General features: G+C 36.4%; 2 protein-coding genes across 5 annotated transcripts; one reads left to right on the top strand and one right to left on the bottom strand.

Moving 5' to 3' along the window:
- Positions 1-355: 355 nt before the first annotated feature.
- Ndufb5 (NADH:ubiquinone oxidoreductase subunit B5) lies at positions 356-13,414 on the bottom strand. 4 transcript variants are annotated; one of them, XM_003467522.4, is made up of 6 exons: positions 13,236-13,414; positions 7,472-7,560; positions 6,070-6,136; positions 5,218-5,279; positions 4,103-4,209; positions 620-842 (listed from the first exon to the last, which is right to left on the bottom strand). In XM_003467522.4, exons 1-6 carry the CDS (start codon positions 13,357-13,359, stop codon positions 722-724), a joined length of 570 nt encoding a protein of 189 aa, XP_003467570.1. In that variant the 5' UTR covers positions 13,360-13,414; the 3' UTR covers positions 620-721. The 4 variants fall into 4 exon arrangements, with proteins under 4 accessions (XP_063083308.1, XP_003467570.1, XP_063083307.1 ...); XM_063227237.1 differs by having other exon boundaries at positions 7,472-7,606; positions 13,213-13,359; XM_063227238.1 differs by lacking the exon at positions 4,103-4,209 and having other exon boundaries at positions 356-842; positions 7,472-7,606; positions 13,213-13,359.
- A 100-nt stretch (positions 13,415-13,514) lies between these two features.
- Positions 13,515-25,635, top strand: Mrpl47 (mitochondrial ribosomal protein L47). Its single transcript, XM_063227236.1, has 7 exons — positions 13,515-13,657; positions 15,248-15,393; positions 15,908-15,968; positions 17,825-17,921; positions 21,812-21,942; positions 23,088-23,183; positions 25,454-25,635. The coding sequence occupies exons 1-7, from the start codon at positions 13,560-13,562 to the stop codon at positions 25,575-25,577; spliced, it is 753 nt and encodes a 250-aa protein (XP_063083306.1). The 5' UTR covers positions 13,515-13,559; the 3' UTR covers positions 25,578-25,635.
- The last annotated feature ends 97 nt before the right edge of the window (positions 25,636-25,732 follow it).

The following is a 25,732-nucleotide window of genomic DNA, read 5'->3' as shown; positions in this document are numbered from 1 at the left end:
AAAACCAAAAGCAAAACAAAACAAATCTTTAAGGTATCATACAAACTGAATCTAAGAAAAATGTAGTTTGTATAGTTTTAATAATATAAAGCTAAAAAAAGAAAGTATGAGAACATTACAAACTGGAGATTTGTTATCTGAAAATTTAGGATGCTAAATTTTATATGGGTGGTTCAATATTTCATATATAACTTAAAAGTCCTGAGTGGTTCCTAAAGAAGTTCGAAGTATTTGCAGTACAGACAGGTACAAAAAACCATTTTTCCCAATATTTAACCCATTTATGCTGCAGGTCACTGTTTTACATTTTTGCATGAAATTCATACATTTCCTGGAAAAATTCAAGGAACAAGAATTTGAAGAGCAAGAATTTTATTATATTCCACTGTCACGCATGTTCCAAAAATGGAACAGCAGACATTGAAGGGTTAATACGGTTAAGACTTCTCTTAACATCCATTTGCCAAAAAAACCTGTCAATACTACCAAAATTTAGGGAAATCAAAAATTACAATTTCTCCAGTTTTTATCATTGCATTTTAAACTTTTTAACAAAATAAAAGAACCAAAAACCACAGAACCAAAAACCTTCATCTGAACCAACACTGAGAAACAAAGCCATGGCAGAAGCTCCTTTTATTCATCACACAGCAAAAAGACAGGTACATTTATCAACTTATTTCCACTTAAGAGGAACGTACTTTGTATCTGAAGCAATAAACTAGTTGTCAGGAGTTGATTTTGGAGAATGATCAATAAGTGCTTTATCACTGGTTGGGTACTGATACCAGGGCCCATCGCCTCTCTCGCGCATAAGTCTTCGAACTTCCAGCTCCTTTAACCTGTGACAAATGCAACGATGACACTGTGATCCAGGGTTTCCAGTTTCAAATGGAATGAAGTATCTCCATAAAGAACAATCACCAGAGAATCCTCTGTTTTTATGTACACAGCCCTATGCGTACCCAGACATATACTACATTATCTGTAAGCAAATTTAGGACTTACTTTTATTACTTGGCTTAGGTAGTCACCCACAAGTTTTTGTCCCTAAATGACTCGAAATGATAATTGTCTCCTTCACCAATCCTTGCTCTGCCTGGACAGATTATTTTCCCTGAACTGTGACAACACTTTTCTTGTCTTTTCACCTTTTAGATGCTAGAAGCATTTACAGAATGCCCACTGTGATAGCCATTTCTTGGGGAAGTCCTAGGAAAATGACAATCTTTCTTAGAAGAACTCTGTCTATATTGGCTGCCCGTCACCATTAGGACTGAAAACTTCTCTAAAGGAAGGGCATCATAATGCCCTGGCTCAACAGGACACATTTTTTACCCTTTGGTGGTCCATTTTTGTAGAACACATACTTCTCATAAGACTGGAAACTTATCACATATAAACAATCTACTTTAAAGTCAGGTGTGGTGGCACGTTGTAATCCCAGCCCTCTGGAGGCTGAGATAGGAAGACTGCTATGAAGTCAATATCAGCCTGCACTACTATCTGTTTTTTGGACACTGTCTCAAAAATGAAAACAAAACCAAAATTTACTTCAACATTAACCTGCCCACTAATCCTATTTATGAAAGCTTATTTATCTTATGTTTGTACATTTAAAAGACTTCTGCTTATCTTTTTTAATGATTAAATGCCATGTTTCTTTTCTATCTTCAGAATGTAACCATCCAAAATTCAAGTAATTAAAATACTCACTATCAGGGGACTAACCAGGTACGTAAACTATGGCTCATTCACATAATGTACTATTAAAAAGAATTAAGGAGAATCTATATGTAACACTGTAGAGGGAGATGATAAATACAATAGTTAAGTTGTAGAGCAAAGTGTATAGTCAAGGCACAGTGACACATGCCTGTGCTCCCAGCACTTTAGGAAGCTGAGGCAGGAGTACAAGTTTGAGCCCCGTCAAGGCAATTTAGTGAGACCTGTCTCAAAACAGAAAAAAAGGATGGGGTCTGTACCTCAGTGTAAAGACCTCTAGTTCAAGCCCCAGCACTGGCGGGAAAAATTTTAAAACTATGAAGGACTAAAAGCCTTCTCTCAGAGGGAATCAACTATGAGAGATCGTGCTTTTTACATATTTCTTTAATGTCTCAGTGTATGAATGTCTCAATGCATGCTTTTTTAAAACTATAGATACTTCTAATTCCATGTTCACATTGGCATCTTCCCTGTTAGGGAAGAAGTTATGGTTTCAGGTAATTTGTTTTGTTTTGTAACTATTTAGAATCTCTGTATGTCTGAGGATTTCTAGGTCCTATTACTGAACTGAAACTCAAAGGTTTGTGTATGAAGTTCAAAAAAGCCTTATGCTACTAAATACAAGCCACATTGCTGCTCTATGCTCTGAAATACACAGCAGTTCTATATAGCAACCATGCATGTATTAAACACATATGTAGGAAACAGCCAATAATATGCTTTTTTTGTCATTTAAATGTATTTCAGGATTATAGCAGTGTTTATAAAATACCATGTTTAAGCAGAGTGAACAGAAAAGCAGCTCAATGGTAACCTGGGATCAAGAAGAGAGGATGGAGATTGAATGGGATGGATGGGAAAAGGCACACAAGAATACTTAGAGTGTGCAAAATGACTCTGACTGTGGTGGTGGTTACATGGGTACACACTCTGGCAAACTGCCACTCAATGGGTACATTTGATTGCTTGTCAATAATATCCCACACTTAAAAAAATATTTCAGATTGGATCACATTTAAAAGTAGTAAAAGAAAACACAAAATAGTTTTTTGGGGCACTAATGACTGGAAGACTTGTCAAGCATGTGCTTTACCTCTGAATTACATTTTGAGAGCCCAACAGAATAGTTTAAAAAATAATTTTAGAATTGTGTACAGTATTCACTTATTTAATTACTATCAGAGTTCTCTGGATGACACAAAATCCCAGAAGCTGGGGAAAAAGACTGACAAATGTGACAGTAATTAAACAAATAAGAATAAACACATACACGGAGAAACACTGGTGCGGCAATTAGTCAGCTACATTTTAGTGACTACTGCACATTTGTTACCTGAAACATAAAAAAATACTTCTTGCTTGCAAAAAAATTCTCCATTGTCACAAGGTAAATGACAAGCTAGAAAAACATCAGCAACAACCACCAAAAAAAGAATACTACTTAATGTGCACTTAGAAGAAAACTGGCAATTTAGAAAAAGAGATACACACAATAGCTATGTGACAAAATATTGATGCTTATAAAGAAATACAACGTCAAAATAATAAGATAATATTTTCTAACTCTCACATCAGCAAACATGTTTAAGTTTGATATGTGCCATTAATGAGATCAACATTGAGAAGCAGAAATTATCATTCATTAATGATGGAAAAAAATAAGTGGGACACCTTTCCAGAAATGTAAGGCAGTAAGTATCTTCACATTTAAATGCATATACCATTTGGCTTATAGAAATTTACTTTCTCCAGATGTATAAATATACAAAAATATATACATAAGAGAACCTTCTACCACATTATGTATAATACTAAAAAATGTGGTAAGAATTTAAGTACCAACAAGAGGGTACTAGCTGAACAAAGTGAGGCTCATCCCTCCAGTGAACACATAATGCAGCCATTAAATAGAAGGGGGTCTAGGTTACTACAGATCACCAAACCACATTCACTGAAATAGAAGCGAGGTACAAAACAGTGTTTATGGGACAAGTCTCACTCTACAGTATTACTATCATTTTTAAATTTATAAAATAGATATTCTTTAACATGTAAAATTCTCTAAGAACATATATGGGAAATTATTAAATAGAGGTCATTTCGAAGGATAAGACTAGGTGGAAGGAGGGGAGCAGAGTAGTGTGATGAAAGGGTTGCCTTGAATGTAAAAGTATAGAATAGTTACAAAAGAATTCCTTTTAATCTGATGTACATTATCTCCTGATAGTTACCCACTTATGGTGTTCACTCTAGAAAGGCAAATTCGATCTTCAACTCTTCACATAAAGAACTTTATAGTTCTGAAATAGTTTAGTTTTCTTTTTCTTGTGGTTTGCAACTCAAGAAAATGATTTTCTTCCCCACCCCTTTTCCCTACCGTAACTCAGCCTTTTCAGATTCAATCTGGAGGATAGCCATTGTCCTCTCGTAATTCTTTTCAGGGCTGTCACAGAAAGTACGAGCAATCCATCTTGATATAGGATGCTGTCAGAGAATATTTGTTTAAAATTAGTTTCTGAACATGGCTTTGCTCTTCTAGTTGATTACTCTTTAAAATGGCTACTGCAGGTAGTTAAACAGTAACATTTACTACATGCCACCTAGTTTATATGTATTTTAAACAACATTAGTCTATTAGGTAGTATTATTTTTGTCCCCATGTTAGAGATGAGCAAATTGCACAAACTAAGTAGCATTATGTGGATTCAAGCCAGGTCTGTCTGATTCTAGAGCCTGTGCTCCTTCCCATCACCTTAGGCTGAGGGATCAAAAGTGGCAGATTCAGGAGACAGAGCAAGATTTTGCTGATCCAAACATGGAGCTCTTCCCACCAGTTAGAAAAATAAACTGATTTTATGATTTACCTGATCACTTAATAAAGAAGTGTGTTTTCTAAAACATAATTCACTCACATAATAAAACACAAGGAAGTATAGTCTACACGATGTCATCTCACTACAATACTTGTGAGGGTAAGTAACAGGTTAATCTTGGGGTTTGGTGGTTTGTTGTACCATTCACCAGCACAGGTTTGCAAGTCAGATCGGTGGTTTCTAACACATACTGGCTCCACTTCTTGAATAGGTCACTTACTCCTTTTAGGCCCGAGCAGCTTCCTCAACTCTAAAGCAGGGAACAATGTGTACTTTCTACATGGGATGAAATATTTGCAAAAGACTTCTAGTGTTTGCTCCACAGTAGGTGCTCAATGAAAGAGAGCAGGCATCAGTACTGGTAACCTCTTTCCTTTGGCTTTGTACTTAGAAAAAATTCTGTCAGTCTGCTAGGTTGAGAATACACTGCAAAGTCATTCTTTAAAAAACTGTAAAGCTTTTCAAAAAGTACCAAAAGTAGTTGCTAGTAAAAAAAAGTTATCTCCTTGACATTTAAAATTAAATATAAAACGATATATCACAATTACCAAAGTAAAATATTACCTAACTCTGTGACAAAACACCTAATAAAAAATAATTTTTAGTGACCTATACAAACCTTATAATACTCCCAAAATTCTGGGATATAGCCTTCTGGAATTTCTGCTAATTCAGCTTCACCTAATAAGAGAAAAATGATGATCTTCAACTTTAGCATTAGGCGTTTATAATATTAATTCTTCACCAATAAACCAAGAAATCAATACTCTGTGGTTTTCAGAGATCTTTCATTTGTACCAATGAAAATCTGCTTTTTAAATTCACCTTAGTCTGGCTGCATAGCAATTCATTCATTAAGTACATTTAGACATCTTCAGGGTTAAGGCATTATTACAAACATTAAATGAGAGCTCATTTTAATATAATGTTAACAATGTTTAGTAAAAGACATATTATATCATTCAGGGCTTCCCTGTAGTCACTAGACAAAAACTTTTAGAACTCAAAGTGTTAGAAGTACTCAGAACAGAATTCTCCATGAAAATGTAATGTTTACTCTATTCACAATTTTCTTTTTCTAAAAGAGAATAAGATTTATATGATCCAGGGAGGACTTTAAAAACTTCCTTGGCCACTTCACCTCTCTTTCACTGTATCTTTCTACTTCCCTTATTCAGACTTATCGAAGCTGATTTTGGGAAATAAGAAGGAAAAGGTGGATGAGGTGTTTGGACACTTAGTATGTGGCCTCTTTTAGTGACCTTCAAGGTTTTGAGAAAATGTGCTAAGAAATAACATCATATATTATTGCAGATTTTAATTTGGTCACCTTTAAGTAAATGACCACGCTTATGTTTATTTTATTATTTAAAAGTGTTTTCATCATAATATTCATAATTATCTCTTTGAAAATTACATATTTACTTTAAAAATTTACCAATTTGGTACTGTGAAAGTGGGGGTGACTTACCAATAAATACGTTCACCAGAGTTATGCCAATTACTACTGGAATTCCAGTCAACAAAAGGTAGAATTTCTGTTAAGATTAAAAAACAAAAAGAATTTTCTCATGACCATTTCTAACTCTCCTCACTCTCAACTTTTCTCCTCTTGTGGTTGTCTTGTTTCCTATAATATAAACTTGCCGAATTGGGGATATGGTATCAAATTATTGAGTTCAGTGATATTAATTTGTTCTACATTTAAGACTAAAAAGTGAAGTAAAAATTAAGGTTCGACTGTACAAGTATAATTTTATTTATTTATTTATTTTTGGTACCAGGGATTGAACTCATGACCTTGCACTTGCCAGGCAGGCTCTTAGGCCGCTGAGCTAAATCCCCACTCCTATAATTTATATAAATGACCACTTTTTAGTTAAAGCAATGCCATCCAAGTTAGAAAAAACATGTAAAAACCTTAAGGTGATTTAAACCACTAACAGGGCTTGATTCGGCCATGGAAAGGAAACTGGGACCAGCCAAGCAAACGAAGAGGGCCAAGAAGGAAAAAGGAGGGCAGAGAGGGTCTCAAGACAACTAGAGCCAAATGCTGAGGCAGCTTTAGGGACAGTTGCAGCGTCCAGACAATCCTCCATTTTCTAAGCCTCTTCTTTGTTCTCACACAGCCTTGAGATACAAATACAAGTCAGTACCGTGGATAAGCAATGTTATCATCACTGAATTAAGGCTGTACTATACGTTAGCACCAATCTCTGAAACAAAAGTTCCCAAATATATTAATAAAAAATTATTCAAAATAATAGCGCTCCTTTAATAGTTTCTTTGGCAATTTAGACAGTACTAATATAAACTAATCATCCCCATATAAATCAATTTTCGTTTTTGTAATCTGCAGAGTGTGTGTGTGTGTGTGTGTGTGTGGTGCTGAGGACCAAACTCAGGGTCTTGTCATGCTAAGCAGGGGCTTGACCACTGAGCTAGCTCTTAAATCCTGCAGATTTTTTTTATCTTATAGCAAGGGAACAATCAAATTTCAAATCTCCATTATCTTCTTCATGTGTGTGTGTGTGTCCTGGGGATCAAACTCACAACCCTGCACCTGCCAGGCAGGCACTATGCCACTGAGCTATATCCCCAGAAATCTCTATAATGTTAAGAAAGAAATAGCTCAAGCTTTACCTCCTATTACTGTGCACACTTTTACTCAAAGTGAAAATATTCACTAATTTAAAAAGAGCTGCAGTGACAGTTCAGACTTTACTACACAATCACAGTATCTTCTGAGGATAGAAGTATGGATTCACAAAATCAAATCTTTTATAAAATGGAAGATGCTTTCTAAGGAGGCAAAAAAATTTATCCTAATTGTAACAACACATTTTAGTTCAACAAAAAAATTTTTAACTCACCAATAATTTCAAAAAACGTCTGTCATAGAATGAAGAAGGTTTGACCACGAACAGTCTTTTCCCATGGTCTGCACTGTGTCGTACAGGAGCTGGAAATACCAAATTACTCTGTCTTACACAGTTCATGCAAGTAGACTGTTATGAGATAAAGTCAGATTGTAAGGAAACATGCATACCTAAGCATTTGATATATATTAAGATTTTAAAAACGCTTTGTTTTGAGTACTGAGGACAGATGTGAACAAAGACTGACATACAGTTCTAAACTATAGCTCTCTCTGGATTTTTTGTCTTCTTTATAACACTGTAGACTGAATCCAGGGCTTTGAGTATACGAGGCCAGTGTTCTACCACCTATTTTAATTAAATCTGAACTACACATGCAAGTAATCATTTCATGTTTAAGCAGTAGGCAAGGCAGATCAGATACTCTTGGTGAGATGATCACCTTTGTTTGCTCTGCTATAAATATCTGACATTGCTGCAAAAGAAATAAATTATTATAATTTAAATTACACCATTTTATATGAAGAGATAGTGTACACAAAGAAGTTGCCAGGCTGGCGTGGTGGTGAACACTTGTACAATCTTAGCACTTGGGAAGCCGAGACAGGAGAATCACTGTGTCTACAGCCAGTCTGGGCTAAATAGCCAGTTCAAGGCTAATGTAAACTATATAATGAGTCCCTGTTTCAAAAAAACAAACAAATAGAAAGAAGCTGTTGCAAAATAGATGGAAAGGATCAACATTATTTATGCAACAAATCTCCAGCAGGAGTTTGAACTTGTTACAAAACTATATGCTCTAAAATAATGTGGCTCAAATCCATCTGCAAGCCATTTCTGATTAAGAATACTCTCATCTTCAAACTACTCCCAGAAGGAACTTAACCAAGGACTGCTAGAGATAAAATGAGGCAAAGCTTCTCTCCTGGATCCTCTTTCTGGACTCTTCTGATTCAAGTCTTTTCCACTGGGAACAGGGAAGAATCCAGCTGTTACTGAGAAATGGCCTCTGCTGGGCCACTGTTCTTGAATTCTGCATGTGAGTTACTATGGCATGAAGAATTTTAATTTCCCACTAAAGGAATCCCAGTCACAGAAATCAGAAAGGTTTGTATCTTTTGTTCATGTTTCATATCTGGAATGCCCTCCTTTCTCCTGAAATCCACCCTTTAGGCTCAGGTGATGTGTCCTGTTGCCAAGAAGCTAACATTGCTCTAAATCAGAGGAGATCTCTCTTGCTTTTAAATTGTTGTGCCTCCTCGTTTGCATCCTTCTGTTTAGGTATCCACTCATGCAGGACTGGTTCTAAGACCCCCAAAATAAAACAATTCACAGATACCCAAGTTTCCTACATCTAATGGTGTAGTATCCAAATATAACACATCCTTCTGCAGTTTCATCTCTAGGTTATAATACCTACTACAGTGAATGCTATGTAGTTATTATCTAAGAGGATGAGAAATTGCAGCCAGGTATTTAGCTCAGCAGTGTAAGTGCCTACCTGGCAAATGCAAGGCCAAGAGTTTGATCCCTGGTGCCAAAAAGAAAGAAAGAAAGAAAAAGAAAAAGAAAAAAAAAGAAAGAAAAAGAAAGAAAATTAAATGGCTGAGTATGTTTCATTACAGGCACAACTTTTTTCCAAATATTTTCTAGCTGCAGTTGTTGATTCCAAGGATTCAGAAACCACAGATAAGACAGCCAAATATACTTGCTTCTGCTGCTACCACTTTTAATTATATTTTAATATTTTCAAGGTAGGATCTATTTTAACTTTGATATCATTTGTGGGAGCTTACAATGAATTCAGAAGCTTAATTCACAAGGGAATCAGAAGCTGGCACAAATTTATGAAGTGTAAGTCATACTAAGGCCCCTAAAATAACAGTATTAAGAAACAGAAAATAGGGCTGGGGATTTAGCTCAGCGGCAAAAGCACCTGCCTTGCAAGCACATGGTCGTGAGTTCAATCCCTGGTAGTGATTAAAAAAAAAAAAAAAGAAATAGAAAACAAAGTATAGATTTCAGTGACTTATTTGAAACACTCCACTATTTTTTGTGTGAAATACATGAAGTAAATAGGCTACATGATACCACAAATGCTTATTAGTTCAATAAATACTTAACAGCCTATACACGCAGATCTTTTGCTAGATCATGGGTCTAAGAAAGCTACTGATTCTGCTAAGAGAAACAGAGACTAAATAAATAATTGCAAATCTGTAAGGGCAACAAAGGAAAGAAACAGTATGCAATGTGGAAAAAACAGCGCAGAAGAAAAAATCCCATTCAGAGGATGATGGGGGAAGAAGTGAGGCAAAATTGTATTAGAAGCTGAGAGGAGTAAAGTTAGATGACTTTGTAACGAGTAATTGATTGGTTGGTTATAACCAAAATGTGCTGATGAATTAAGGTGATAATCTATCAAAGGGATTTCTCAAAGCCCTTGCAGCATCAAAACTTTTATGAGTGGCCTGGATGGGGCCGAGCCAGCGTTTCTAACTCACTGAGTCTTGGAAACACAATGCTACTGCAACAAGAGTAGCTAACACACAGAGGACAGAGTGGCCCCCAGAAGAGTCCTTGTAGTCATTCCAAAATGAATCTAAAGGCATAAATGTAATCAGTGGAGAGCCCTGCCTTGATCCTCCCAGATTTAGTTGCTCACCAAAAAGGCCAAAGGCTAATTCAATCTTAATCTAATGTACAAGAAGTACAGAGTCAGAACACAACCATCCTCCCTCTCCCTGACATCCCAACTATACCTGCAGAAGTTTGTTCTTTCGGGGACAATCTGGAGCTAAGCCCACCTTAACCGCTACAGCACTATGGCAAACAACCTGAAAACTGATCTAATGAGACTAAAAGAACTAAAGTTGACTGGCCCACAATAAAACAAGTCTGGGTAGAGATTAGATTAGCTTTTTAAACAGCTAAAGGGTTGTCCAATGATAAAAGACTACTCTATGATGTAATCACCTGGAGGAAAGAAGAAGGATCAGTGTGAAACAGTAATTTTCAGCTTGACACATGAAATTCTTAGCAATTTTAGTTGCTGAAAATAAAATGGGACTGCTACACTCGTTCCCCATTACAATTACTCAAATATCATAGTAGCAGGATACAGGTTAAACCTGACGTGTCAACCAGATGGGCTTAGGAGGTTCCCAGTGGGTTGGTGGAACACATTTCTGGCTATGTCTGGGTGGATCACTGAGGTGAGTCCCTCATTCCTTCCTCTCTGGCTCCATTTCCCAGTCATCATGGACTAAGCAGCTTGGTTCCACATATCTTTCTTTCTTGTAGCCAGCTTACTATGGACTAACTCCCCTAAAATCATGTACCAAGTTAAGTATCTTCTCGTTTAAGTTGGGGTGTCAAGTAGTGTGGCTCAGTGTTCGAAAAGCTGACAAATACAGAATATAATAGGCTTCAGCATAATACAAAGGGTTAGACTAGATATTTAGATAGATAGATAGATATAGATATATATATTTTTTTGGTGGTGGTGGTACTGGGTATCAAACGCACAACCTACCACTTGCCAGGCAGGTGCTTGTGCTGCTGTGCTATATCTCCAGCTAGAGCATTTTTAAATATCTTCCCTTCAGAGAATCTGAATATAGGACCTCTCTTAAAATAAACAGGTATACCTTTCCAATGCACCTCTGTCAATGGTTTCCTTTCCATTCCAAGAACTCAGAATGAGAACTTGTAAACATTGTAAACATTTACACGTGTAAACATTTTTCCGAAGAAGATATACAAATGGAAAGGCACAGGAAAAGATGTTCAATGACATTAATTATAGGAAAACGCAAATACAAACCACAGTGAGATATTAGTACATATCTATTAGGGTGACTATTGTCAAATGAATGTTGGTGAGAATGTGGAGAAACTGGAACTTTTGTGCGTTGCTGGCAAGAATGAAAAATGGTATAAACACGGTAGAAAACCTACAGAGGTCTCCCTCAAAAATCAAAACAGAATTAATACATGATCTAGCTATTCTACTTCTGGGTAATACCCAGAAGAACTAAAAGCAAGACCTCAAAGAGATATCTCTCATATTTACAGCAGAATTGTTCATAATAGTTAAAACACAGAAGCAATCCAAGTGTCCAATGACGGATGACTGGATATGTATAATGGTATGTAGTATACTTTACATCTGGATTCCTCATCCCTGGCTTCAATCAGCATGGTGTAAAGTATCTGAATAAAACATTGCAGCCAGGAATTTAGATCAGTGGCATAAGTACCTGCTTGGCAAGTGTGAGGTCGTGAGTTCAATCCACGAAATAAGTAAAATTAAGTAAAAAATAAAATATTGCATTTGTACTAAACACTCATACATTTTTGTCATTTTCCCTTAAAAATACAACGTAAGAACTATTTACATAACATCACACTGTATTAGGTATTATAAATAATCGAGAGATTATTGTATCAAGTAATGTTAGCGCAAGTAGTTTTTTAAGTTTATATTCCTATAGTCCTGCTAGAGATTACTTGGAATCTATTAAATCCTTTCCAGTATATTCCAGTACATCATGTTAAGCTGCATACTTAAAACTTGGAAAAGAAATAAAATAGAATGCGATGTTTTGAGATTGGAGACAATCTGGTTTTATGATAAAAGTTTCACTTCTCTCTTTTACACAGGGCAAATAACTTTGATCAAGAAGATGAAGTAATATCTTAAAACCTTAGAATGGTGCCTGACACACAACAGGTGCTCAATTAATGTTGGTTACCATTATTACTGATTTAGAATATAATAGTGCATTATTTTTATAATAATTAAGTCAGTTTCCTGTAAAATTTAGGCAATAATATTGTATGTACTTTACAAAGTGTTTGAAAGAAAAAAGTGCCAATCAGTTGATGTTCTGCTATTTACCCCCACCTCCTCAACCATCCACAATATTTAAAGAATTCAAATTTGCAGTTCTAGGACTATCTCCCTATTTTTCTGGGACCGAGGCACTTTTACCTTCTTGGCCCACCTTCCTGAAATATTAGAAATACCATTTTATGGCTGCACTAATACAAAAGATAATAGGAAACAGGGAGATAGATCTTTTGCAAGTGAGAAGTATATCTAGAGATGGGAAGATAGGAGGAAGGGGAAAGGGAAATAAAAGGAATACAGATGTGTTATGTACGTGCACCAACTCCTCGGGATGAATGTAATCATTATGTACTGCAGACAAAAAAGAAAAATATAACCTGGGCTGAACTCAGTAACACTGCAGCCTTTAACAAAGAAATTTAACTTATAACATTTGCATGGGTTCCTAAAATTATTATGGGCTCTACAGGCACAATGACCACTGTGCCGAATAGCTAAGCTGGCGGTAAGCCTACCTGTCTAGTATTACACAATATCAGTGGGCTTCTCAGCAACAAGACCTACCATCTGTGGGATCAGAACTTGGTGCAGGTGGTAAGTATACCAAGAATCTGGTGCCCTAGAATCTCAGGTATCAACTCTAAACCTTTTCAGCCTTGGCTGCAAATTAGCACCAACTGGGTTAATCAATGGCAAAATGTTTTACAAACACTAATCACTTTAAACGCGAGCGATCTGATTACGTAAAGTCCTTTACTCAGACGGTGCTCTGTGTATCCTAAATACCCAAGCCCACAATTTGTCCCGGCACTCTCCAGATCTCACCAAGGTCACCTGGGAACAGTTCTCTCATCTCTCACCCCGTCCCCTTTGCACGCACTTTCTCCCAAGGCCAGCACGCACCAACAGTCTTCGGGAAGACACGGGTGAGAAAGCCTCCGAATCCGAGTCGAGTGCCAAGGCGGCGGCCAGACAGAGCTGTCACCGCAGTGACCGAAGCGCGCTGCAATAAACTCATAGCCGCCATGGCTGCCACCGGCAACAGGAAGAAGCTGGGAAGGTGACGGGAGCCGAGAGAGTCAATTCACTAATGAGGGCGAAGTCGATACGTAGCCATGTTGAGTAAGGGCAAAACCCAATTCCAGTTCTTTTTACCCCGTCGGTGTTAGGCAGCGGAAATGACGAGATTGTTGGCGGAAATAGAGTTTAATTAGCTGTGCGGAAAAAATGGCTGCAGCCAGTGTGGCTACTTTTTGTAGAAGAATCTCAGCAGTCCTGAAGGCTTCCGGGTCATTAATAACTCCTGAGGCTCCCACTAGGTCAGGGTAAGTGAAGCAGCTTTGTCTTTCACTCCAGCTTTGAATCTTGTTCGATTGCAGAGATACGAGGACTGCTCAAGGAGGGAAGGGCCGCTTTGGGTAGAGCTCAAAGCCGCCTCTGTGAAGATCGAGTGACCTTGGAGAAGCTGCCCACCTTAGCATTTGTTGCAGCGCTCAGGCAGTAGATGGAATTTGTAGATGCCCTGTATTTGTTGAATTAACCCTGGCTGGGTAGGTTGGGAAAACGTCACCCAAGAGCTTTTGCTGGGAACTGAACGCTATTTCAGGTTTGGATGGATAAATAAGGGGGCTTTGTACTTTCAGGTTCTGCCACTAAAAGCTGATATTAAGTATATCCCGAAAGTTAGCCAAATAAACAGAAAGTCGCCTTGGAAGTGTAAGAAGTGTTATTTCCAGATGAAAAGACAACTTGTCTTCTGGATAGACCAGGCATCTTTGACTTATTATGTATGGTTTCCTCCCCTTTACTGACGTTTGTCTATAACGAGTTACATTGTGCACGTTATTAAATATTTTTAAAACATAATAAATAATAGAAAGTGTCAGGTCTTTTAAAAAAGTAATACATCTGCAATCGAATGCACAATTATCAAGCATCTTTTATGTGCTAGTGTGTTTATTACTCAGAGATAATCGATATTTTCAGTTTTGCAAAGGTCCAGATATAACTTGATCAAGATGGCCAACTTCGAGCAATTATTTCTTCTACATCACCCTTTTTGTTTTAAAAGGAGACAATTATCACATTTTTTCATTATTATAAAATGAGCATTTGTTCATTTTGGGAAAATAGAGTAAAGTTAGGATATTTACATACCATTGTTTGCTACTATTGTCCCTCAGTGTTCTGTTTTTAAAAATTTCAAACCCAAAATTTAAACCAGTAGAGTTAGGAGTAGTAACCATATACTCTTCACCTCTTTTAGCGAATCATTATTAGCATTTTGTCACATTTTCTTTATCTCTTTATGTGCTTTTAATTCTTCTTTATCTCTATGTTCTTTTAATTCTCAGCTATTGAGGTATGTCAGATTACAACCATGATGCTGCATCTCTTCTAAGAACTAATCAGAATATAATAATCACACTCAGGAAATTTAATTAACACATGACTGCTATTACAGTACTATGTACAGCTTATGGACAAATTAAAATTGTCCTGAAGATTTCTTTTTCTTCTTGATTCAGGAATCAATGAAGGATGATTTATTACGTTAGTTGCCTTGTTAGTTTCCTATAATCCAGAACATTTTGTTTTTTACACTCTCATGATGTTGGCATTTTTTTATAAGGTGGTTTTTTAGAATACTCCTCCATTTGGGTTTGTCTGATTGCTTCCTTGTAGATTCAAGTTAAATAAATTTTCCCCACGTTATTAAATATTTTTAAACATAATTTTAAATTATTGCAAAGTAGGTGAACATTCAGATACATAATAATTTTAAAAGCTTATTGCTTCTGGTACAGAAATACCAAGTAAGTTTTTTTGGACATTAAAAAGAGGATTCACTTTACTCCTTATAAAATCAAATATTGTTAAACTCTAGTAACTTGTTCCTATTTGCTCATTCACAGGTTTTCTCTTAACTTGTTTTCTAAGAATGCACCAGATGTCACATCCTTTCACCAGTGTAAATTACTTCATACCACATTGTCAAGAAAAGGACTGGAGGAATTTTTTGATGATCCAAAGAATTGGGGGCAAGAAAAAGTGAAATCTGGTGAGCAACTTGGGTTGCTAAATATTAAATGTTCTTTGAACCCTCCATTCTCGTATTGTTTGTGCAGCTTAATAATTATTTAGCTGTTTCTTTTTTAATTTCCTTTAAGACCATCTACTAAGTCATTAAAGAATCATTATAATAATAAAGTTCATTGTTCCTTGGCAGGTTGGCAAAACTTTTGAAGAGGAATAAATTGAAATTATTAACTAAAGTGAGGTTTAGAGTTTATGTTAGATTCCCAACTGAAGTGGTAATTGAAAACTAATTTGTAGTAACAAAATATTTTGATGTTAGATTGTAAAAATACATTCAGTATTAATGCTGACGGTTTTAAAATGTTATTGCCTGTCTTGTTACTGATATTTTCATATTATTTAGTTGAATTCTAATATATTACATAATACTGCAATTCTATATTTTACAGATAAGAAAACAGATTTAGAGAAGTTAGTAATTTGCCAAGGGCGCATAACTAGAAACATTATTTGACATCCTGAATTTATTTTAATAGGAGCTGCATGGACCTGTCAGCAGTTAAGGAACAAAAGTAATGAAGATTTACATAAACTTTGGTGAGTATAACTAGATGTTTGGAGCAGTTACAGTATAATAGTGAAGTAAAGGGGCTGGGGATTTAGCTCAGCGGCATAAGCACCTGCCTTGCAAGCAGGCAGTCGTGATTTTGATCTCTGGTACTGGTAAAAAAGAAAAAGACAAAAAAAAAAAAATAGTGGAGTAAAAATGTTGTCTTTGTGATGTAAGAAATTCAGTAAAGTGGTCTATCGTGTCATACATACTACAGATGATATGTATCAGTGGTGGCAAACCCTTGGCATGCTTGCCGTGGTGGGCATGCTGAAACCTGTCAACACTTGAGCCGGGTCACCCCAGCATCGCTCCAGCAGCTGAGCATCAGATAACAGTGCTCATAAAAGGCAGTTTTGGCACTTTGAGATAAATAAGTGGGTTTTGGGTTGTATCTTGGGTACTCAGTCTCTAAAAGGTTTGCCATCACTGGTATATATATGATCCATATCTTGAGAGATTTCATAAATATGGCAGAGTTTAGACTATATTAAGACAAATACATCATAGTTCTTTTGTCGTTGGGAGTTTGGAAATTTTATTGTAACTTCTGTTAGTCATACCAACACTTTCATTCTAGGAATTTTGGTAAACTAGGTAAAGAAAAAGGGGAATAGTTGGTCACATTTAGACTTTCCCTTTTTTGTTGCCTTTTTCATGGTCTGGAGGTCTTTAGCCTCTCAGTGTGGGGATTTATGTTGGAGGGGAAATTTTATGGGGCATTTAGGCAGACCTTTCTGGCAGGTTCTCCTCATGAATTTGAGAAGGTTAAGAGGATTTAAGACAAAGTTGCATTGTTAAGTGGCTGTATTTAGCCCAAAGATACTTTGTTTAAACCATCCTGTTCTGAAAATTGTGTATTTTGCCCCCAAAATAAAGACATTGGTTTCTCTGGAATAGTCAGGTTGTAGTCTAGTAACACTGCCCCTGTATTCCTGCATGACAACAATTAGCTGGTCCTTCTAGATGCCCGTTCTAGATTTTTTATAGAAAAATGTTAAATTAAAGGACATTATTATGGGTTGTCAGGAAAGGGAGTTAGGGCTCTTTGAACATTTACTGTGGCTGAGAGCAAACCGTCTGCCACTCCTTCCCTTTAGATTGGCTTTTTCCATAGCATAAAGTACTGCTGTTCCTTTTTCTTGTTCTCAGTGTCCTGCACATTTATTTCCTTTCTGGTTTAGAATTGTAATTTTAAGCTGATATATTCATAAAACTGAACTAAATCAGCTCAGCTGCTTTGGTTTTTTCGATTATGGTTTGCTGTCTCTCCCTTCCCACCAAGTTCCGTCTCCTCTGAATCTTTCCATGATCATCTAAACTAACAAAAGATGTCTTATTCCTCCCACTTATTGTTCTGGTACTTGTTTCTCCCATCCAATAAGCTACATCCCATTACAGTTTCGGAATCAGCATGGTAGAGTAAAAATAGAAAGGGTTTTGCATACAGGGAATCTGAGGTTTGAATCCAGAATTAGGTGTGCAGCCTGAAACATCTTACTTTTCTCAGCCTTACTTATTTAGGAAGCAGAAACAGCACTAATCTCAAAGAGCTGTTGTGAGAATTACATAGTGTATAGAAAATGCTTAGCAAAGATGTTCAATAAATGTTTTCTGTCTTCTGCTTTCCTTCTCTCCACTTGGAATGGAGCGATTATGTTTTATGTTTTTTTGTAACTCGTACTTAATGAAATATGACAAAGTTTTTTTGAACAAGTAAATAAGCAAAGATAAAGTTATTCTAAAAGACTTTTAAGTGTAGATTAATTTTGGTGTCAGAAACCACAACTTTTTTTAACTTAACCACAGAACAGCATCATAGACTTTGTGTCCTCTGCTATAGGTACGTCTTACTGAAAGAAAGAAACATGCTTCTAACTCTAGAACAGGAGGCCAAGCGGCAGAGTTTACCAATGCCCAGTCCAGAACGGCTGGAAAAGGTAAGGCTGGGGAGGCCAACTGTTGTGTAGGGTAAAAACTAAAAGGAATCAGTATGGTCTTTATTTCTTGTCAAATAGATTTATGTTTTCCTATTTCCATTTGACTTTTAGTAAATCTGTGCTGTGTAGCTGTCAAAATTATCTTATTTTAGGATATTTCTGTCATCCCAGAAAGAAATCTCGTAGCCGTCTATAGTCACTCCATTCCTACCTGCAGTCCTCAGCACGTGGGTGCAGTGTATTTTTATTTCTCTTGAGTAGATACCTACGAGTCAAATTGCTAGTAGATCTCTGCTTGATAGTGTAAGAAGTAGAGAAATTGTATTCTGAAGCAGGTGTTACAGGTAGAGCTTGTGCTGAGCATGTACAAGGCCCGGGTTCAAACGTTTGCTCCCAAAAAGTAAAACAAAATAAGTACCTGAACCAGTATACATTTCGAGCTGCAGTTTGTCACCTCGTCACCAACTAGATCACTTTCTAATGTATTTTTTTAAATGTCTGGTAAAAACAACGTAAGTTTTATCATCTTAACCATTTTTAAGTGTACATTTCAGTAGTGTTAAATATAGTCTCATGGTTGTGGAAGAGTCAGTTACTATTTAAATTAGGTTTTCTTTATGATTATGAAAAGAATCTCTTGTGTTCCTATTCCCAGTCTTCATGTTTCTTATCCCTCAGAATTTTTCTGTACTTGTCTAAGTATGTTTATTTTTTATTTACACAAATTTGTTTCTATAGTATGTCTTCTCCTGCAGCTATATCCTGGATTCCTATATATTTAGATCTGCCTTTTTAAAATTTTCACTATGTTTCAAACATTTTTTCTATATATGAAAAATTTTAAATTTAGATTTGTAAGTTTTTTTCCTAATTTGCTTTCAAAGTTAACATTTTAGAATTTTAAATAGGGAGAACACAGCTATTTTTGTAACAATTTTAGTTCTCCTGCTTGACCTACACTGGATACACCATTGTCACCAGACTGCCTTAAATCAAAAACACATAACACATGTGGAAAAAGTAAAAGAATTAAAAAGCATGCAATAAAAACTCAAGTATTTGCTGCAATTTCTAAGAAAGTTATTCTGGTATAGTGAAAGTGGACTGTATAACATTTTGGGGTTTGTAAGCTTTATTTTGATATACACTTACAAAAGTTAGGAGAATAGTACCCAGAATTTTTAAAACAAGAAATTAACATTTATATAATAGTGTACTCTAGTTAGATCTTACTCAGATTCCATCAAATATCCCAATAGCATTCTTTATAGCAAAAGAAATTCTGGATCATGTGTTTTCAGTTTTTGTGTCTCTTTGGTCTCCTTTAATCTGGAAACTCAGTCTTTTGTTGTTTTGTGGGGCTTTTCTTGTTTGTTTGGCTCCTTATGGATTAGGTTTTTCGTTTGTTTTTTGAGACAAGGTCTCACAATGTAGGCCGGTCTTGAACTCACTATGTAGCCCAGGCTGGCCTTGAACTTGCGGTGATCTTTCTGCCCTCAGCCTCCCAAGTGCTGGGATCACAGGCATGTACCATGGCCCGGTTCATTGTATTGCTTGACACTGACATTTTTGAAGTGAATAGGCCAGTCCCTCAGTGTGGGTTTGTGGGGTATTCCTGTAAGAGTGACACCAACATCATAGATGTGGTGCTGTAGTCTTCGTGGCATCAGATCCAGAGGTTCAGGGTGTGAATTTGCTTTGTTACTGATGATAGTATTAATACCTCAGTGAAGGTATTATCTGCCAGGTTTCTCCACCAAATAGTTACTAGTTTTTCTTTACATCGAAATAAAAAACTTCCTTATTAGGAAGTACTTTGAGATCATGTAAATGTCCTATCTAACTCCTCAACATCCATTCACTGGTTTTAGCATCCTGTGATGTCTTGCCTGAATCAGTCGCAGCATTTACTAAATAGTGATGGTCGAATCCTAGCATTCGTTCTGCATTCATTAGTTAGCTTTCTTCTGTAAGGAAGGCTTTCTTATGTTCCCATTTCTTTCTCTATCATCATTTCCTAGCAGAGTGAACTCACGGATTCCAACTTCATTCAGTGAATTATAATTCTTCAATACCATCATTTCCAGGTTTTACTAATGGAAGTTTCTTCAAGAGGGGCCTTTTGTCCTCATTGTTCTTCGATGAGGTTCATTAAGATGCTCTGGATTTATTTGGCACTTCCTTAACCCAGCTCTCAGCCACTTTGCATAAGAACCTGATTATTTTTAATGAAGAATGACATAGAGATTAATACCTGTGTGCTAGGTGTTCTCATTGCAACATGACATTTGTAAAGTAATCGTTTTATTTTCAGGTTTATTTGCTAACTCTGCTATTAAAGGAATTTAGGTTTTAAGAGACTTAAGTGCATTGACAAAACTTTGACAGAAAGTTTTTGCTAGGATAATGCCGTTACAGATCTTCTCTCCTTGCTTGAAGCACGTATTCCAGTAGATCATCAAAATTTGAAACCCAAAAACTTCCAGAACCCAAAACTTTGACTACAGGTCTGATGGTTAATGTGTATTTCTGATTTTTTCATTTGTTGGCATAAACATTTGAATGTTAGCTCTGTGGACTTAGTAGCCATGTACTTTTATCTCATTAGATACCATATAGGAGCCTTATACCCTGCCCTGGCTTGGGCAAACTTTCTGTAGCCAGCAATCTGATTTACTGAGAACTCCTGAATATTATAGAGCTTTGTGTAGGCCCTCATCAGTGTGTTCTCTTCATTTTCCTAGGTTTTCTGTCTTCAAAATAGTATTTGTCAGCCAGACATGATGGCACATGCCTGTAAGCTTAGTACTCAGGAGGTTGAGGCAGGAGGATTGCTGCAAGTTTGAAGGCAGCCTTGGCCATGTAATGAATTGAAAGCCACCCTGAACTACACATCAAGGCTCTGACTTAGAAAAACAAACAAAAGATTTCTCTTACCCATCTTTTATTTCTCAAGGATGTTGTAGAAATATACATAGTTGAGAGAAACATGTGGATCAGCTACTGTAAGGCAGTGAATGAAGGTTAGGAACAGTGTAGGTGCTGAGCCTGAACTTGACTAAATTTGTGGCTTTCACATCTCTATCTGGTCTCACATTAGCTACCTGCAAGGGGGCAGGTTATTATATTCCAATCTGTCTTTTTTAAAGGAGTTTATAAGAAACATTTATTTATATGTGGTGTTTGATATCTGTGATAATGGTCCAGGATAAAGCACACACTCCCACCTAAAAATGGCTCAGTATATTAATTGTGGACAAACTTGTCTCCAGTCTGAGAATTTCTATACAAACACATATTACTCTACCAGCCTATTATGTACATTAAAAATCATACTGTAGGAATCTTCAAAGAGAAAAAAATAAGCATAGTGGTATCTTCTTACAGCTTGGTGGATCTTTGAGGTTACTCTAAAATCAGAGTGAACTAATACTTCTTTCCCCATAGTAAGAAGAGCTGCCAAGCAGGGTATGATATCTAGGTAAGAATGTGAGGAAAATGGTGATTAGTTGAGGCCAAAACATTTGTAATAAAAGTAACAAACTAGTATCACTTTTTAGGTGAAATTTCAAAATAGCATGTGCTAAAATTGAATCTCCAAAAGGAATTTTGCAGGCACATGTCATGCTGAGTATAAGTAGTATGTGGAAATTCAAGCGAAGTAGCTTTTCATTTAATGAAGCTAGAACTTTTAAGGTTACAAAAAGTGATATTGGGGACACCACTGAACACATGCCTGGGTCAGAAAGTTTTTCGAAAGCTCTTGGTGGTAGTTCCTTGATAAAACATATTGACCATAGATCTTCTGTAGCATAAGTCTTTATGTATTTTTTTCCTTTGGAACTGTTAAAAGAGATTGCTGAAATTGAATCTACCCATTCTTTTCTCAGGTAGTTGAGTCCATGGATGCATTAGATAAAGTGGTCCAGGAACGAGAAGATGCTTTAAGGCTTTTACAGACTGGTCAAGAAAGAGCTAGACCTGGTGCTTGGAGAAGAGACATCTTCGGGAGAATCATTTGGTATATAGATTACATTGTGACTCTTCAGAGATGAGGGTAGAGATTTGATATCCCATCCCCCTGCCCAGAATATTTTAACGAAATTCTCGGATTAGCCACTGAGAGAATCACAGCTTCTCAGGAGGCTGATAGGGTAGGATCACATTTTGGAGGCCAGCCTGGGCAACTTCACAAGATCTTATCTCAAAAGCAAATAATAAGGGCTGGAGCTGGAAGAAGGGAGAAGGAGGGGCAAAGGGGGGACCAGATGAGATATATCACAGATGTATCTGTGTAAGAAAAGATCACAAACTACTTTGGAACACCAAGATATACAAATGAAAGTAGCTTTGTGGGTAAAACTAGCACTAGCCCAGCCATCCCATTCATATCATTCAGTTATTATAGATGTAGGGGCTTTTTTTTAAATAACAGATTCATATCTTGAGTCATAGGACCTTTTCAAATTTTGAAAGCTTATGGATGCCTTCTCCAGAAAGTATAATGTATGTGTATGATTTCAGGTTATAAAACTCCTGAAGTTGATTTTAGGACTTCGCCCTGCCATCTTGGTCCATTAAAAATCCATGAATATTTTTTAAAAAGGATTTCTTGAGGAATAAGGTATATTTGTATAATTCTCAAAGTCTTGTCAGGCATGGGAAAACTGATACTCACAAAGAGAAAGTCTAGGTATCAGTAACCTCTCTTCTAGGGGTTTATTTACATTTCAGGTTGAGCAGATAAAATACAGTTAGCAGTACCTCAAAGATTAGCAAAATGAAGAATGCACTGGGTAGCTGGAGAACTTTCCTGAATGCTTGAAATTACACCACACAGTAGTATTTACACTTTTGGTAAATGCTTCCAGAGGCATTCAGCAATAGGACTGCTTATTGCAGTTCAACACAAAGAAGAGAAACTGCCGAAATACCTCACTAACAAGCTTTTCTGGGTTCTGTGGGTGTAAATCAGTGGGAGAGGGCTTGCATACCAGGTGTAGGACCCTAGCTTTTCTCTAGTGACAAAACCTTTGAACACTTTATTTTCGAGTAATTTATATTAGGGTTAATTTACTTGAAGTTAAATAAGGAAACATGAAAAATTAGGAAAGTGAAAATGCACTGTTTTCTATAAGGCAAATACCTTTTTTTGTTTCTTGGCAGGCACAAGTTCAAGCAGTGGCCTATACCTTGGTACCTAAATAAAAGATACAACAGGAAACGATTCTTTGCAATGCCTTATGTGGACCATTTTGTCAGGTGAGCACAGATATTCCTGGTAGTGAAATGTAGTATCTTTACATCAGATCCGTATGTTAAACTTTCTTTACATGTTAATTTCTATTACATACATAAATTGTGTATGTTCATAGTGTAAAAAATAGGGTAAGGTAAAAATAAAGGAAGAAGTCACATATTTAACCATTGAGAAAAACAGCCACTGTCAATACTAGTATGTATCCTTTTGAAAGTTTTATTACCCATTTATCTACTTGTATGTAAATAGATGGAGAAATTCTAACATGCAGATCAGAATAACTCAAGTGCTTAAAATGTGAGCTTGTGATTGCAGGCTAATGAAAAGCACTTAGAGAAGTCTGTTGGATTCATCGTGTCTAAATTATGCTATTCTGCATAATGTAGATCTATACATATTTCCTATAGCGTATTCATTTTAAACCACTTATGCCAGAGATTAAATTTTTTGAATTTTTGCATGAAATTCATACATGTTACCAAGAAAAATTCTAGGAATGAAAATTTGAAGAGAACACATTTCATTGTTCCATTGTTTTGGGCATTCCAAAAATGGATCACTAGGCACTGATGGGGTAAGCGGATCATTGAATAGGGAAGTTATAGGCGTTCCTTCATGGTAGTGGAGTAACGTGGTATCAAGTACCACCAGTTGGTAATTATAAAAGCTAAGTAAGGTATTTTAGAAGAGCTATTTAACTAGATCCACACCCAAATGCACAGAAGCCAAAGAATTTAATCCCAAAGCTGCAGTTGAAGGGCAAACAATTGCAAGTATGGTTTCTTACTCTGTTGCTATGGCTGCAGAGAGAGATGGCACCAGGGAACTGCAGAGCTGCTGGCTAATCGTTCTAGAAATGAAAACTCAATCCTGGAAAAGCAGCTGAAAGTTAATTCTGACAGCTGTCTTGGATAATACATGTTGGTTTCAGAAAGGACTCTTCAGAGACTGACTTTCTCCTCCAAAAAGCTCGCTTCCATATTCTATACCAAAAATTTAAACTACTTTTAAAAATGATTTTAGTATGAATGGAACATGTCTGTAAGCATGAATGAGTTTAGTGTCAGTTTAAATTTTGCATCTTCTCCACTGAACTGAACAAAGTACCTCATTTTATCTGGTGTACCCATTCTGTGTGGGCATTAAACGTCAGTCATGCTTCCACCAGCGGCACTCCACAGGCAGTACGGAATTCTCCTGCAGAATGTCCCCAGGATCTGTCCCTGCCGTCCTTAACTGGTGTTAGCTGGCATCTTCCTCATTCCGTCCCACTCAGTACTGCTTCCTGGCCAGTTTTCCTCCAGCCATTTATCCCCCATCAATGCTCTTCAGAAACACAGAGTACCTTCTTGTCTAGAGAGTAAAATACAAAGTCTTTCCCATCCTGTGCTCAACTTTTATTGTTTAAATGGTTTTTTGAAACAAATGTCTAAAACAGAATTGGAGCAAAAACTGATGGATAGGTAATTTCAGCTGTTTAGTCTTTATACTTTTTTCTAATTATGTCTAATTAAGACATAGTCTTGTCTTCATCCAGATGTAACTTCTCAAATTTCTGTGATCTTCTGACAGTACCAGTATATAGTAATTGTTCAGTAGATCTCTTCAATTGTATTATTATAGCTTAAATAAAACACTGTAAAATAAACATTTAAGTGAACTAGAGGTTTGGCATCCATGAACTTTATCATAATCATATTCAATTTTGACAATACTCAAATGGCCCTACAGGTCATTATACTTTAGCTGAGACACAAATTCTCATGCCCTGGGATGCTGACGGGGAAAAGAGTCTGCTTTAGAGCATGCTAAGTCTAACCAATGCCTAACCATCATCTTTTAGCATGGTTTTATTCAGTTTAGCGACAGTCAGCTGGGGTGAATGCTATTTGAAATCAGGTAATTACAAGTTCCAGGATACATCTCAGGATATGAAAAACCTAATGTACTCAATAAAGTTGATGTTCTTAAAGCAGAAAAGTATGTTTAGTCATATGAGGACTGAATTTGGGGCCCAGTCTGTCACAGGCTTGTAAGATCTGGACATTATCCAGTCACAAAGCATAATTTATTCAGATACAGGTGCTTCTGATTTCAACATTTGTCTCTTGTGTATGTTTACAGAGATTATTGTTCAAGTTTAATAGTTTAATAATATGGTACCATATAGACTGGTAGGATTTGAGCTTTTATGTAACTGATTTGGAAATGTAGCATTAAGTGGCAGAAAAAAAGTTCTGTAAAAATTGCTGTTGTGTTCTTATTATTCTAGACTGAGACTTGAGAAACAAGCCCGCATTAAAGCAAGAAAAGCCAGTTTGGAGAAAAAGAAAGAGAAAGCTTTACAAGAAAAGTTTCCACATCTTGCTGAAGCCCAGAAGTCGAGTCTTGTCTAAAAAAAAATCTAATGTTTTTCTGTGTACAAAAATATATACTAAGTGATTTATAAAGAAATTGTGTTTTTTAAAATGACAGCGATATTCTCAAGGTAAATATGACGTGAATTCTCAAAGTGTTCTTGCTTCTACCACATTTTTTAAAAATCAGGTAT

Source organism: Cavia porcellus, unplaced genomic scaffold, assembly GCF_034190915.1.
Source record: "Cavia porcellus strain 051 isolate PalLab524CR breed Dunkin Hartley unplaced genomic scaffold, mCavPor4.1 scaffold_17, whole genome shotgun sequence".
Classification (NCBI taxonomy): Eukaryota; Metazoa; Chordata; class Mammalia; order Rodentia; family Caviidae; genus Cavia; species Cavia porcellus.
This window is presented reverse-complemented; position numbering and strand designations above follow the sequence as displayed.